At 35.8% G+C, this 16,148-nt stretch overlaps 2 protein-coding genes across 2 annotated transcripts; one reads left to right on the top strand and one right to left on the bottom strand.

Annotated features, from left to right (window-relative positions):
* The first annotated feature begins 318 nt into the window (after positions 1-318).
* On the top strand, positions 319-6,793 carry LOC112525659 (protein MEI2-like 2). Its single transcript, XM_025135877.1, has 13 exons — positions 319-564; positions 2,028-2,090; positions 2,236-2,376; positions 2,471-2,919; positions 3,067-3,225; positions 3,312-3,428; positions 3,541-3,692; positions 3,797-3,888; positions 4,103-5,006; positions 5,085-5,169; positions 5,243-5,311; positions 5,491-5,670; positions 6,236-6,793. Exons 2-13 carry the CDS (start codon positions 2,060-2,062, stop codon positions 6,353-6,355), a joined length of 2,499 nt encoding a protein of 832 aa, XP_024991645.1. The 5' UTR covers positions 319-564; positions 2,028-2,059; the 3' UTR covers positions 6,356-6,793.
* Positions 6,794-9,229: 2,436 nt separating this feature from the next.
* Positions 9,230-13,912, bottom strand: LOC112525086 (ribose-phosphate pyrophosphokinase 4). The gene is made up of 7 exons (XM_025135036.1): positions 13,675-13,912; positions 12,003-12,318; positions 11,040-11,135; positions 10,508-10,576; positions 10,311-10,439; positions 9,839-9,938; positions 9,230-9,604 (listed from the first exon to the last, which is right to left on the bottom strand). Exons 1-7 carry the CDS (start codon positions 13,794-13,796, stop codon positions 9,471-9,473), a joined length of 966 nt encoding a protein of 321 aa, XP_024990804.1. The 5' UTR covers positions 13,797-13,912; the 3' UTR covers positions 9,230-9,470.
* Between the last annotated feature and the right edge of the window lie 2,236 nt (positions 13,913-16,148).

Here is a 16,148-nt window from a genome sequence, read left to right as displayed (position 1 = left end):
ACTAATGTCTAATCAAATAACAATAAAATTTTGTTTTAAACAATCTCAAATGATTCAATTTAAAAATTAAATCCTTTAAAAAAGATTTATTACCAAAAATAATGATTAAGTTGGATTCAAATTTTAATTTCGTGATTAAAATCAAAATCTATAAATTCGATCATAAATGAGAAGTTGGAAATTATATCCACACCGTCAACGGACTCCAAACAGAATTCAAATACACCAAGGTTATATATTATATATGTATGTGTATATATCTATATATATATATATATATAAAGAGAGAGAGAGAGAGAGAGAGAGAGAGCAGTGGCGTCAATAATTTGCTGTTGTTATACTCTACTTACCATCCAATCATGGTGGAGTCGAGACCACTTGGTCAAATGTTGGAGCTCGTTTCACCCGGCGGGAGGGAAGGAAGTAGATGAGTATACGGAACACATTTTCTCTGCTTCTACGGAACTATTCTTTTAATCCAATCGGCCTTTCATCATCTCCATTTATTCTCTCTCTGCGATCTTCGTATGTTCTTGGTACAACTAAATTCTTTTACGACCTGAGGTGAGTTCCTTTTTGTCTTTTTCTTCCTGTACTGTTCAACCATGAATGATCGCAATCGAGTCTGTTTTCCGATTTTAATTTCAATTATTTGTAGTTGTTGGCAGAAGAGAAAAAGTGATTCTGTAAGTTTCATGGGTTTTCCACTTGTTTAATGGAGTATATGTGGTATATTCGATCATCGAATGGTGTTGACCAGAGTGTTTGTTGCGAATTCCTTTCATACAAGTGCATAGTCTATGACTAAATCCATCAAACAGGCTATTTATGCAACTATTTAATGAGCTTTTTGTGTGTTTATTAGGTGGAGTTTTGCTACTAATGGTTATCATCGTGGTTACTGTGAATATTTTGCCCCAAGTCAAGGGTTGAAGATCACATGACCTTCAATATGTCTTTTAATGTTGATGTGGTAGTTAAAGTTATAATATAGTAAGCTTACTATAATGGGGATTTCATCCTGATGCCCCCAAAAGTAGTCCATATTCGACTCTTGATGGAAATTGCAACCATTTCTATTTCGCCTCCATTTTTGGCAAAATTTGCACTCCACCCGTTCGGATGGAGGTCTGGTCCGAGTACATCTAACCCTCCTAGACCCTACCTTCTGGTGGATATACCGGGTTTATTTGGTTTTCGCAAATTTGAAGTTAGATGACCCATTTGGCAGGTGCCATAATTAGAAAATATAAATTATTGACGTCGTTGCCATGTTAAGATAGATAGATGAAAAATTGTTTCAAGCAAAACATTCTTAGCTACATTAAACTACCAACATCATTAGAAAAAAAACATATTGGAGTGTTAAAACTAACATCTCTGTGTCCATTATGAACTTGAAAATGATATGAGGAATTTCAAAATGGACGGGGATTCTTGTTAGATATCAGAGCAAAAATCATTTTGTTGATTTGTATTTATTTAAAGTGTCTTCTCCAAGATTTACCTAAAATCCTTTCTAAACTTTGATAATGGGAACTTTGCTGGGGCTGATGGTGTTGATGCCAATCTTGCCCCCAGTCCAGCTATGGGTAACCTGCAAAATATTGTCATGAGCAAAGGGGATTTTACTTTTGGATCCACCTCTTACATGAGGCTAACTAAATGAACCAAGTGAGATTAATGCAAGTTACCGAGAAGTATAGCTTATCGAGTACTTAAAAAGTAGAACTGGTTACAGTCCTCGGACTTTGCTCTACGACCAAATATTCAAATATAGGTTTGATGCCCAAGTTTCCCAAAGACATTTTATGGGTCCCCTTGAGTGCTGTTACGCGTATGGTTGTGGTTGCTCCCTTGAGGACAATTACACCCTTTGGTACATAGGTTTCCCCTTGCATGCTGTGGTGCCCTCCATCCTTTAGCGACTTGGGGGTACTTCTGGTTTAGCCTTGATAACTATGTTGCAGGATCTTTTTGAATGTGAGAAAATGGAGTAATTGTTGTAATATCATCTTTGGTGATAGGTTTGTTTGGGCTGGTGGTAGGAAGTAATTCAATGGAGCAGCATTTAGAAAATTCTATTTCAGGTGAGCGGTTTCATCTTTCTTTTCATATATTGAAGTAACAAATGATAACATATTATTATCATCATACTCTCTTTGTATGCAATCTGTAGTCATAGCATTTTTTTTGGGAGGGGGGCTGACGTATTGAACTTGTTTGTGTTAAAAGCTCTGCAAGCTTCTCCAGCACCAACTGTATTTCAAGAGGTGGAAAATGCATGGGGGATCCGACGTAGAAAAGAGGCATATCAAGCGTCAAGTGACACTAGCTTGTTTTCAAGCTCATTGCCTGTCATTCCGCATGAGAAAAGTGCGAGGGCTCTCCTACACTAATCAGTTTTAACTATTTATAACTTCATTTTACACACAATTTGGTTTAACATCTGGCACCTGCTTCCGTGCAGTGAACTTCGTTGACTTGGAATATAATAAACAATCTCTCGAAGGTGGATTTCCTCAAGAAGATGAGAGTGAAGATACACTTGGTGATATGACAACTAGTTTAACTGGAAGCATGCTTCCTGGGGACGAAGATGAGCTATTAGCCGGCGTAATGGATGATTTTGACCTTGGTGACTTGCCTACTCAGTTGGAGGACTTGGAAGATGACCTGTTTGAAAGTGGAGGGGGAATGGAAATGGATTTTGATTCTCAAGAAGCACTTCGATTTGGTCTCTCGACCTTAAGCATGTCTGATGGTGTCCCTTTAATTGGTATCGGTCGTCATGAGCTTCCTAATGGTGGGGGATCAGTTGTTGGAGAACACCCATATGGAGAACACCCTTCAAGGACATTATTCGTTAGGAATATTAATAGCAATGTTGAAGACTCTGAATTGAGATCCCTCTTTGAGGTATTTCATCCAATTCAAGATTCATTTATGTTCTTGATTATATTATACAACATTAAATGACAATGTTCAGGGTTTCATGAATACAGAAAGATGATCTGGGGCCTTCTTTTATTTTCTATACTCATGCTCTATATGTAATTTCTGTAGGAATATGGAGAAATCAGAAATATATATGCGGCATGTAAGCACAGGGGTTTTGTGATGATATCTTATTATGACATCCGACATGCTCGAGCTGCCATGAGAGAACTTCAAAGCAAGCCTTTGAGACGAAGAAAACTAGACATTCATTTTTCAATCCCTAAGGTCTGTACAGGGCCCCTGTGTCATACATGTTGTAGGATTGTTCACACGAGTAACCGTGCTAATTGATTTGTCCATGATACATCCAGGATAACCCTTCAGAAAAAGATATCAATCAAGGAACTCTTGTTGTCTTCAACTTGGATGCTTCAATATCTAGTGATGATCTTCGTCAAATATTTGCGGCTTATGGGGAAGTCAAAGAGGTGATGTCTTCTCTTCCAAAAAACTTCATATTGGTGGAGAGCTTTTAAGAGTGCCCTCTCTCCAAATAATGGCTACTATAGATGTATTTTGACCTTTTTTTATGAAAAGCAGATCAGGGAAACACCAAACAAGAGACACCATAAGTTTATTGAATTTTATGACATTCGAGCTGCCGAGATGGCTCTCAAAGCTCTAAATGGGAGTGAAATTGCTGGCAAACGAATAAAACTTGAACACAGTAGGCCTGGTGGTACTCGTAGAAGGTATATATTACTAGCATTTAACACTTAAATCCCCTTACACAATCTAGTTTACCTTACAAATGCAAAGAGACCTTTCTCTTAAAATTTACCTTTTGTTTATGTAGCTTAATACAGCAATTAAGTCTAGAGCTGGAACAGGATGAAACTCGAGCTTTCTGGCACCATGTTGGTTCACCAGTGGTCAACTCTCCCCCTGGTTAGCATGTGTGAAAAAGATTTCAATTTAACCAAATCAAACCAAACGAACCCCGCATATCTCACACAGAGATAAGAGTCTGGGCAAAGGATTATATGCATACCTTCCCTCTATCCCAAAGGATAGAAGGCCGCCGGCTTGCAAATTTTATTCGATTTTTGGTTGCCAAACTTTTTCTCTTTGCAAGCTGAACCTCCATATGTAAATCTGGCAGGTAGCTGGACTCATCTAAGCAGTCCAGGGGAACGCAGTTCACAACAAGGGTTTAGCTGGTCATCAGGGATGGGAACACTTAGCCCTGTTAACAGCAACAATTTGCGTGGCTTGGCGTCTATACTTCCAACACATCTGTCAAACCCTGTGAAGATTGCACCGATCGGTAAAGATCAAGGCACAAGGGATAGCCTTATCAAGTCAACACAGGGCTTGGACTATCAGCAATCTCGTTCCTTCCCCGAGAATAAAACAAGCACTAGTCCAGGGAATGCATCCTCTTTTGTCGATTCCAGATTTAACCAGCAGAGCATAGGTACACTATCTGGTCCGGAGTTCCTATGGGGAAGTCCAACTACTTACTCTGACCTCCAAAGTTCTTCTTCTTGGCGGGCATCTTCGGTCGGCCTGTTCACACCAACCGAACAGGGACCAGTTTATGCAAGTCCCAGCCAGCATGGTACATTTCTAGGATCACATCATCATGTAGGCTCTGCTCCATCTGGCACACCTTTTGATCGCCATTTCACATCCTATCCAGAATCTTTAGAGAGACCCTTTATGGGTCCTCTCGTCTTTAATGGTGTGGGATCGATTGTCGGTAATGGAAGCCACATGACGAACCTGAGTGCACATGGTACTGGTTTTGGTCCTGCTTCTCCTGGAGATGTACTTGGAAGTGGTTCTCCTATTTCCCGAATGACATCTTTTCCTAGCAAAGGACCTATATTCTTTGGCAATGGAAGGGGAGCATTAAATGAGGGGTCAATCGAACGTAATCGAATTCGGCGAGTTGATTACCCTGTGAACCAGATAGGAAACAAACAGTATCAACTTGATTTGGATAAGATTATTAGCGGGGAAGACGCTAGAACAACGTTAATGATAAAGAATATCCCTAATAAGTAAGAGTGATATGATCTTGTTTGTTTATCATGTGAAGTAGATTATTGGTCACTCATCATCTTCTCTCTTCATCTAAGGTACACTTCAAAGATGTTGCTTGCAGCTATAGATGAAAGTCACAAGGGTACCTATGACTTTGTGTATTTGCCCATTGATTTTAAGGTAAATTTGAACTGATCAGATTTATCGTTCTTTTTAAACCGGTGCTGATTTGATTTACCATTCACGTTCATAGAACAAATGCAATGTGGGCTATGCGTTCATCAACATGGTGTCTCCTTCACACATTATCTCCTTCTATGAGGTTTTGAACTTCTATCCTTGCTGTTTTCCAATGTTGTTAGTTCTTCCTCTAGCAATACTTTAGATTGCAGGCCCTTCGCTTCACATGTGAATTATAATCTTTAGTTCATTTGATTTCTTCCCTTCATCATGTAGCTAGAGAAATATATTGGATGTTTATGGCCTTTACTTCTTGTCCAGGCATTCAATGGGAAAAAGTGGGAGAAATTTAATAGCGAAAAGGTTGCTTCTTTGGCGTATGCACGGATCCAGGGGAAGGTAGCTCTCATTACTCATTTCCAGAATTCAAGTCTAATGAATGAGGACAAATGGTGCAGACCAATTCTCTTCCAGTCAGAGCCCCAAGGGAAAGATGATCAGGTATCAAAGATACACCTGTTTTAGTCTTTTTCATCGATCATCAATCATCATCTCTATTGACATCGATTATAATTGTTCTTCGAGCTTACAAGATTCTGTACACCCATCATTAAAGCTAAAGCCATGGAAGTCTAACAACCCTTCAGTATGTTATTTATGTTAAGAGTCCCATGTCGGCTAAATTTGAACCATTTCTAGTCAATATATGTTGGAACCATCCTTCTCTCCTGAAGGGTTTTTTTGGAGAATAATCTGATTGGGTTCCACATATTCTCGCATAGTATTAAAAGTCTAGGTCTACCACTGTAGGACTTGAACAGTATGGGGCAATCTGTACTCGTCTAGTCCCATCTTGACACTTTGGCACAATCTGTGCCTGTCTAACCTCTATTGGAGAGGGCATCTTAAGAGTCCCGCATCAACTAGAATTGGACCATTTCTACTCGATATATGTTCGATCCTCCCATTCTCTTCTCAAGGGCTATTTTTGTAAAATAATCTGATGGGCTTCCACATATTCACACAATCTTCTAACCTCATTTGTTATGAATTTTGAATCATTTAGGACCCCATTCCCTGCCACAATATGAACATATGTATTCGTCAACCAGATGGATCGTATTCGGTGGATTCATTGGACAGTTCACCCAGTAGTCTGGAAGGAAACCGGAATTCAACAAGCTGATTCTGATTGGAAGACTCCACCTACTAACCGTTGGGAAGTACACTTGTATTTATAGCAGGGTTGCATTTTATCGCATAATTTTGTGGATCATAACGCTAATGGGGAATTGGTTTGCTGTATCGAGATCGACAAGTTGTTGCATAGAAAGTTGAGACAAGGGTAAAACAACGGCTATGCTGAACGGTTAACATGGTTCGGTTTGCTCGAAGTAACCGTGAAAATATGCAGTGTTTGTATAAGTTAAAAATTATGGTTGACTTGTTTGTAGATAATTTATTTGTTGCGAGTTAGAAAGTGTAGTTGCAAAGGGCCGTTTTCAAGTGTATAGAAGAGAGAACAGATCCTGGATGGTAACTATTACTGTACGATGTGAAGTTATGCTAAAAAAACGAACATCATCATATAGATACAGTATTTATGTACCAAATTCTCTTTTTGTATTATGTTGACGGAATCCGTATTAAAAATATATATCATTAAAAAAAGAATTTAATGGCCGAGATAGGTTGGAACCGGGTCGGTTATGGCCGAATTTATTCAGGCCCAGGACCGATAAGGACCGGCCTGGAACCGGTTTTTGACCATCGATGATATTGAATGCTAAAACAAATATAATTGGGCTAAAAGATTATTCTAGGACCCTGCATAAAAGCATTGATTTCTTTGACAACTTATAATATGGATTTATATGGTTTTGAGCAAATAATAATGTTTTTCTTAATAAAATGTAATTTTAAAGATATCATAAAAATTAAAAAAGTATGAAAGTTCTATTTTTTGTGTAATTTATTTAATTCAAATTTTTATTATAATTTAATTTATATTTAATGATGAAGTAATTTATTTTTGGTTTAATAATATTTTTTTTATAAAGGTAATAACTAAGTTTTCCTATTAGACTTCAATAATTATCCTAATTATAATAAAATAAAAATTTTATCCTATATTTGATTATGTTTATCTACAGTCAGTTATACGAATTCAAACATGCAGCTTAATAAATTGTACTTACGTACAATTTGATTGTAATCTTGAATTTTAAGTAATATGCATCAATAAACAGTACTTCGTGTATAAAAGATGATTTTTTAGAGTTTTTATCAAATGCTTTATAATATAGTATAGATATGTATCTTCCTAGAACTTACATGACCATTAACCACTCCCTATAGTTACGTATTGGCCCCATATTTTTACATATGTCAAAAATTTAATTGCAGGAACATCAAATAAAACAGGAAAAAGGGAACAATTTTCTTGTTTCCTTCTATATTTCTCCAATCAAATTTCGACATGTGTAAAAATATGTAACCAGTACGTAACATTTTGAGTGGTGTAACTAAAGCATCATAGTTCTTGTCCATTGACAAACTCTTTTGACTCGAATGACTCTTTTTTCCTTTTTATTCCTCTTTAACAAAAAATTATTTACGATGTTAACATGATAAGAAAACAGTAACTCAAAATCAATTAGAAATAGCGAATGAGTCCATACAAAATCGAAATCAACCCACAAAAATGATGGATGAAGACGAAGGCAAATACTGGTTTCAAGGGTTCTTATATCGGGGTTTTCGCATTTGTGTTTGTCTTTAATTTTAATGTTGGTTGTAAATAAATTAGTATATATAGTCAGAGAAAAACAAATTTACAACTCTTATCAGATAATACATCATTTCCTCTTAAGATGATATATAAGAAGGTCTTCAAACCACAAAGATGGTGTCTGATTGGTTTGCGCTTGAATTCCAAATGTCAAAAGAGTTTTGAGGTCTCAGGTTCAAATCCAATGAGAAATATAAATCTTCTTGTGGCCACGGAGATCCAAATATGGTGACTCCAGACTACCCATAAAGTAGATGGTTGTTCTAAAATTAGTCGGCTCACATAACTTGTTGGATATCCAGGTTAATAAAAAAAAGTCTTCAAAACATGTTTTTTTTTGGTAGTTAAGATTTAAAAACATGAATTTTTTATAGTAAAAAGTATAAAAACAAAACATTGGAAAAAAAAACCCAAGAGGGTTATATTCAATTCCAATATTTATTCAATTTTAAAGATTATAATATTAATTATATTATCAAAATATTTAATATATTTAATATAATATTATTTCTTTCTCGTGAATATAGATTTTCAATACTTCTAAGCATCTTCAATAAATTCTTTAAAATAAAGAAAATGGAGATTTTTGATAAATTTTTGCTCCATTAAATTCCCTGAAACTTTTTTCAAAATGGAAAAAGAAAGAGAGAAAATGTGAAATTCTTCAAATTTAGAGAAATAATTTTTTATTATATTCTCATCAATAAGAAATATGGAGGTTAAATGTTTATGAGAGTAAAATAATATCTTATTACATGTATATAATATTTTAATAATATAATCAATGTTGCAATCTCCAAAATAGATAATCTCTTAGAGATGGATATAATTTTCCTTAGGGTCCGTTTGATTTGTATGATTGTTTTTGAAGAATTTGGATTTCATTGAGAAATTTGGATTTGGAGGAATTTGGATTAAAATGGATTTAAAATCATGGTTTGGTTGATTTGCAGGATTTGAAATGAAATTGAATTCCATTATTTATAAATAATTTATAAAAAAAATTATAAACAATTATTAAAATAAGTAAATTACATTTTTATTAATTGATTATTACAAAACAAACATTTTTAACATTTTTTAGAACCTTATTGCATACAATCCCATGAAATCCCAAACACCTTGTAAGAATTTCAATTAAGATTTCAAAATTCTATGTTTATAGGATTTCAATTAAATCATAGGATTTTAAATCCAGACAATCCAACAAACCAAACATGAGATTAAAATGAATTTGAAATCTAAACCCCCATATCGATTCCATTCCTGCAAATTAAACGGGGCCTTTGTTATCGAGGTTTCCAAATCTAAGGAAATCGAACAGAACCTTCATATTGTTTTCCTTTGTTATTGAGGTTTCCAAATCTCCTGTGAAAAGATGCATATGATTTACATTGCATCGAATGGCACACATACTAAACCCGAAAAATCTCAAGTTCTGGTGCGATGTTAATCACCAATCGACATTTGTTTTAATCGTTAAATGATCCATAATATCATAACCAACCGATCATATTTGAAGTGCATCAGCAATAGATCCTGCTAGACTTAGGACTTCGAACGGAGCTTTGTTTTCAATGTTTTTCACAGTCGGGGAGCACGAGTCCGTGATCCAAAAGTACGCAAACGCCTTGTTCGAGTCATCTGCACACAGTATTAGTGGACGTGAGAATCCATTATAAACCAGATCAAACCAAACATACTTTGGTATATCCCACTCGAAGGTAGGGTCTGGACTCTGGAGTGGTAGGATACTAAGATGTACACAAACCTTACTCCCTAGTTTGCATAAATCTACACGAGTCTGATACGAGTATTTGACTATATATTAAATGACTAAAATACCCTTCAAGAATGACACGAAGAGATGACCCTTACCACCATTTTTGTGAACAAACCTCTCCCAAGAGTTTTTAGGGAACACCGCGTGAGTGACATAAGCACTGACCTTGGTTGCACCATGGGCTGCCAAAACTTTCTGCAACAAATGAAATACGGCAAAATGCATCAAAATGTAACAAAGTTCGCCTTTTAACAACATTTTTTCTCAAAACTACATGCATACATCATCCAAAAGCAGCAGCTCTACTCTTTTTTTCAAACTATATAATATTCACATAAGGCAAATACTCATGCACACTCCATGTATTTCATGAGGTTTGAACCCTCAACCTTTTGAAAGGTTGGGTGGGTTCTTCAGCTCTATTCTTTCGGGTAGAGGTCAGGTCTGCATACATCTTACCCTCCAAACCCCACCTTCAGGTGGGATATATGGGGACCGTTTGGTTTATACATACATGTATACAGGTACGTCAAACACACACGCACACACAATATGTTGGAGAAGTACCTGGCATTCAATTAAAGTGCCTCCGGATTGCACCAGATCATCGACAATTACTACATGGTAACCAGTAGGATTACCTTCTTTCAGCCGTACTATTCTTTTATCACCCTCGCGAACTTTTGCACAAACCACCTGCCATTGCCACAAATAAGGTCTAGCGGTTTCAATTTGCCACTTTCGTATACAAGAACTTAGCTCACCATGGGAAAGTGATCCAACTGCTTGTGGAATCGCTTCCAAGCTCCATCATCTGGAAAGGCAATTACAATCTATAGTGCAATACAAAAAAAGACATTAACATGTGAACACAAAATTCCTGAAAGGTGTATTTTATATTATAACAAAATCGGAAACACATATAGGCAACATAAAAGGAAACGATTCCACAAAACAGATAAGATCAACCCTATCTCCTAACACTCCTCAAGTTGGAGCATAGATAGTGAGACCAATCTTACTTCTTCCTTTTCCATGAGATAAGATTACCACCAAATTTAGGGTTTAGGTTTTAGGGTTAAAGACAACAAATGATGGTTGGACAACACTAGATGATGATGAAAGCCATGGCTTACAAAGGTTGGTGTACCTATCAAGAACATGGCGGCACTGATACCATGAAAATGATCTTCTTGAAAGGTGTATGGTCTATTAACAAGGCTGAAAGAATATATGTGTGTGTGGGAAAAAATATAGACTAGATAAGACCAGTTCATTAGTTTTTCAGGTGCTAACATTATCAGAATCGGCAAGCTGGTGAAGACGTTGCTTCAAGAGAGGAATCCCAGTCTCGAAACAAGGCAAAACATTGTCCCCAAAGTAGAACCTTTCCTGCAAAGAAAGAAATTTGCAGCATAGAATATGTTAGGATTAGCTCGATTACTATGCAGTAAATAGGAAGAGATTACTTGAAAGACTTGAACATATTTGTTAGATTAAACGAGCAAATCCTTTGACAATATTACCCTAACTCGATTGACTGTTCTTTCATTAACCTATATCATACCGCAAAGGGGTTTAAGGTCCCAGCGGTATCCGCATTACCCATGGATCCAACCTTCTTGGAGGTCAAGGGTTTAAGCCTCACCAAAAGTGAGAAAAGTGTGTGAGTTTTACCACATACAAGATTATATACTTTAACTTGTACAGTAAGTTGCAAATTACTAGTAATTTTCCCCACCGTATGCAGAGTAAAGCTTAAAGATTGGTGTTTATGAGACAATATATGTCTTTTTATGCTCTAACAAATATAGATATGAAGTGCCAGACTAGTTAATTGACATGCCAGCTACAAAATGAAATTTTGCTCGAACTTTCAAAGTTTGGAAATGCAAAGAAAGATACGTTAATTGATAGATAAGAATGTTCAAAAGAAGAAAGATCCATGTATTTTCCACTTCTTTACATAGAAGTGTTTATGTGATACAGAAACTTCAAGCGTTACCCATTAAGAATCTGGGGGTGGGTTCAAGAGAGAACACTAAAAAGAACAAGGGAACCCATCCGAGCCATCCATCTATTTTAATCCAACGATTGTGAATAAGAGGAGCGGTTAATTTTTGTCAAAACCAAATCTACCATTAAAGGGGCGGTTACATTTGAACCTGTGCCATCTACTTTTTAGATCCAACACTTGAGAGGGTTCCTTATTCTCTTTTTCGGGGGGTTCTCTCTTGAATCTCCTTCTAAGAAACTGACCTGCAAAGCATGAATGTCGTATATGACTAAGCTTGTCGGACCACCTCTTGATATTGGAATGTTTGATAATATCCTTGCCATGGTGAAGGCAGTAGCTACATCTCCTTCTTCTTCCATCCTTTCAAAGGATCCGGTTGGAAAGAAAGGTAATACCAATGTGAAAGATGCAACAAAGAGCCTCGGAAGTGCAAATATAACGGAGAGTTGCTCAAATATTACAGCTGGAGAGCTGAAAGATGCAAGAAAAGAAACATGGTGGCCTCTGATATCTTGTGCATTGTTTATGAATAGGTTAGGAAATCCATCATCGAAACTCCTGGAACATGACATGGCATGTCAATATCTTTATTTAAGAACATGAATACATACATCACTTTATATAGACAAAACAATAGAAACGACTACAAAGAATCCTCAGCGCCACTGCAGATTTTCCTGGTTGTAATCTTTAGGACTCATGGGATTAGTCGAAGGTGTGCACAAGTTGGCACGGACACTCGTGGTTACCAAAAAAAAAGAAAAAGCAATAGAAAGAAAATAAAAAATAATTGATGGTAGCGGTGAAATTTCATCTTCTAAATATAGATTAACTGAATCGGAATAAAAAGTCAATCAAGAGAATGAGACTTGAAACATCAATTCTTTTTAGAGTCTTGAAAGTTAAAGAAAGTAATAACAAGAATGATTTTGAGGAGATGGTCATCTAAAGATATTCCATATGAATAAAAATAGTTGCTGCTTCTTCATTCCAAGTGAAGCTAATCTTTATTCAGTAAATTGGTCAGTGGCTATTTGGGAAATATCATTCATTGCAAGTACTCTCTGTCACCATAAATAGGTACTTCAATGGAGGATATATTATATTACTATAGCCTTCAGCTCCAATTGTAAGAGGATGTTTGTTAGCTGCTTAATGAGCTTAATGAGACTCGCAGCTTATTCGGTCAGCTATACATGACAGTTTGGTTTGGTAGTGACTTCATAATATATAAATTGGCTTATTCGGTGAACTTCTAGGGGGAGTTTTATGCAGCAAGTCAAGTTTTTTTCTCCAAACATGCCCCTCCCGCATTCCTTCTATCTATGAAAAAAAAAACCTCTCAAACAAAAACCTTCCCAATCTGTTCAGACATATTAATCCATACGGACAACTTTATCCATACAAGGCTTGATGGAAAGCCAACCAAACATCCCCCGAGTGGGTATGCTAAATGGGTGAGGCTTAACAAACCCCTCTCTATATGTTAAATTTGACCCAAAGGGGTTCCAATAATAGGACCTTTAAGTGTCAAATGAGTTCATTATCCCACTTGTATTTTGAAGATATACTCATTTTCTTTGTAGATAATCATCAATTTGAATGGAAAAAAAGTAGTAGAATTGAAAATTATGATGAAGACGAAAAATAATAATAATATAAGATCTATCTGAATTTGGATTTGCATGTATCATGTCTGCGTCTAGAAATCAAAATTGGCATCTGGGGAATGGATGAAAGTACTGCAAAAATTGCCACAACAATTAAGAACAAAACTATCAATCTACTTATGTCAATGTTAAACCTCCAATTACAATTCAGCAAACTAAAAGGAAAGGGTAACGAAGAACTTGGAAGGCCAATTTCGATGGAAGCAGAATTCAAATGAAAAAAGGAGAGAGGGTGAAAGAAGACCTCCAGTTGATGGATTGGAGCTGAATGTGGTCGGATTGAGCAGCGATTTTGCGAGCAAGATCTTGGGCTTCCATACAGTAAAAGAGAAGAACTTGCTTCTTCTGTGGCTTCTCCATCTCCATGTTCAGTACTGCAAACAACGCAACTGCAGATTATCTAGATTCCACAGAGATGGCCGTAGCCTAGAGTTCGCTTTTTTAAATGCGGCTTTGTGTTCAAAAGGTATCGAATTCGAACCAAAATGTCCTCTTAACTTTCTACAATGTTTTAAACTGGCCGTTTAACCCTAACGCTGACGGGGAAAATAGAGTAAAGTTCATTTATGGTCCCTAAAGTTTGTCAATTTTAACAGTTTTCGTCTCTCAACTTTATTCTAACAGTTATCCCTTACACTTGTTGATTCCCAATAGTTTTGGTGCGTTTGGTACATTAGACAGAACAGGAATCCATATCTCATGTTTGGCATGACTTTTATGTAGAACATAGTGGAACAGACTTGTTCCATCCCTACCCCATGGAACAGGGTGGAAACAGACTTATATTTTACCAATATAACCTCAAAATAAAACTTAATTCTCTTCTAAAACATCAAGTAAGTCTTTTTTTTCATTTTATTTATTCTTTAAATTTTATTTATTATATTTTATGTTTCTTAAACTTTCATTTTACTATTATCAAAATATTATTTCTATAAGATTTCTATATTTTTATTAATTTATGTAATTTATTATATATTAATAATAAAAAATAATGTAGAAAAGAGATAAAAATAAAAACTGAAAGCTACATAAACTTTATATTTTGGTGTAATTTTAATTGTTTTGACGAAAACTTCAAATGATATATTTTGTTATTAAAATTAATTATTCTATTATAATTTAATAAATTGCATAAATTAATTAAAATAAACAAGTCATCAGCAGTAAATTGGTTATTTTACTTGTTCTGTTCTGTCCAGATTTATTTTACCACACGTTGAACAATTGTTCTATTCTGTCATGTTTCATCATGTACTTTCCTGTCTTGTATGGACATCAAATACACCATTTGGGAATCGGCAAACATGAGGGACAAACTTGTTAAAAACAAATTTGAGGGACGAAAACTGTTGAAATTAACAAATATTAAGAACCAAAAGTGAATTTTACTCTTAAAATTAAGGAATCCCATTTTAAATTATCTACTTTTAGATTGTAGTTTTTTTTTGTAAGGGTGTCCGGGCCAAAGCCCTACTAATCCCCGACAAATTTGGAGGCTAAACATGACCCCACTTAAATGTCGCCAACACTCCCATCCCAGGCTCGAACTCGGGTTCATGACTATACCATGCCCAAGCCTTTACCACTAGGCTGGAAGGTCTTTGACTTTAGATTGTAGTTTAGTGGATAAAAAAAGTTAAACGAATTTGTTCAAATATAAAATAGGTTTTAATATGATCTCACGTCCGTGTTAGTCATGTTCTAGGTTTGACCTCTGGTCTTGATGTTTTTTTTAATGTTGGTGTTTTTAAAAACGGGTTTCGATGAAACCGATTAAGATTACCGACGGTTATCAAATTTTTTGTCCAGATTACTTTTCAAATTATATATATATTTTTAAAAACTTGAATAACATGTTTTTCACTTTCAGTCGGAAGAATTAGACGCACACAAAACAAAATAGCTCAACATGTTTGAAAGTTAATATTGGAATCTAATATGAACTCTTTAAATGAGTCGTTTACCAAACACTTTACTCGAATAAGTGCTTACCAAGTCATATTATTTTATTGGATGAATACGGTAGATCGAACTCTTCTCTTGGTGTCAATGTAATCGCGATGAATAGTCATCGACTTCGGGGAAAGGCTAGAAGAATGGGACCCATTATGGGATAGACAATGCATTACAGACGTATGATCATTTCGCTTCAACCGGGTTATTCTATTCCACCTCTTAGAAATAAAAGTACTTAAATCAAAATACTTAATAGCATAGCAATACATTTATACAAAACTTCTACCCCGAGCACACGCAATGGAACCGTAGACAGTCAAGTGAAATCCAATCCACGAAATAATTTGATCTATGGACAACATCATTGTGGTAAAGGTCGTCATGCCAGAGGAATCATTACCGCAGGGCATAGAGGGGGAGGTCATAAGCGTCTATACCGTAAAATAGATTTTCGACGGAATGAAAAAGACATATATATGGTAGAATTGTAACCATAGAATACGACCCGAATCGAAATGCATACATTTGTCTCATACACTATAGGGATGGTGAGAAGAGATATATTTTACATCCCAGGGGGGCAATAATTGGAGATACCATTATTTCTGATACAGAAGTTTGAAACATTATCTCTCTCTCTCTCTCTCTCTCTATATATATATATATATATATATATGTTGGTTATTATACAACCATTGGCATTTGTACAATCAATACAACCTAATCTCAACCGTCTATTTCATTTGATTAATATGTGAT

This window comes from Cynara cardunculus, assembly GCF_001531365.2.
Source record: "Cynara cardunculus var. scolymus isolate 2C chromosome LG 13, CcrdV1, whole genome shotgun sequence".
NCBI lineage: Eukaryota > Viridiplantae > Streptophyta > Magnoliopsida > Asterales > Asteraceae > Cynara > Cynara cardunculus.
The sequence above is the reverse complement of the archived record's forward strand: the minus strand, read 5'-3'. Positions and strand labels throughout refer to the sequence as shown.

What these genes read in the sequence shown, in the direction of transcription:
- LOC112525659 (XM_025135877.1), top strand. Translation starts at nt 2,060, where the DNA reads ATGGAGCAGCATTTAGAAAATTCTATTTCAG. An exon ending in TTCATTTTTCAATCCCTAAG is followed by an intron (nt 3,226 to 3,311) that starts GTCTGTACAGGG and finishes TGATACATCCAG; the next exon opens with GATAACCCTTCAGAAAAAGA. An exon ending in CCCAAGGGAAAGATGATCAG is followed by an intron (nt 5,671 to 6,235) that starts GTATCAAAGATA and finishes TGAATCATTTAG; the next exon opens with GACCCCATTCCCTGCCACAA.
- LOC112525086 (XM_025135036.1), bottom strand. Translation starts at nt 13,796, where the DNA reads ATGGAGATGGAGAAGCCACAGAAGAAGCAAGTTCTTCTCTTTTACTGT. An exon ending in CTCCAATCCATCAACTGGAG is followed by an intron (nt 12,319 to 13,674) that starts GTCTTCTTTCAC and finishes GTCATGTTCCAG; the next exon opens with GAGTTTCGATGATGGATTTC. An exon ending in ACGACATTCATGCTTTGCAG is followed by an intron (nt 11,136 to 12,002) that starts GTCAGTTTCTTA and finishes CTTTCTTTGCAG; the next exon opens with GAAAGGTTCTACTTTGGGGA.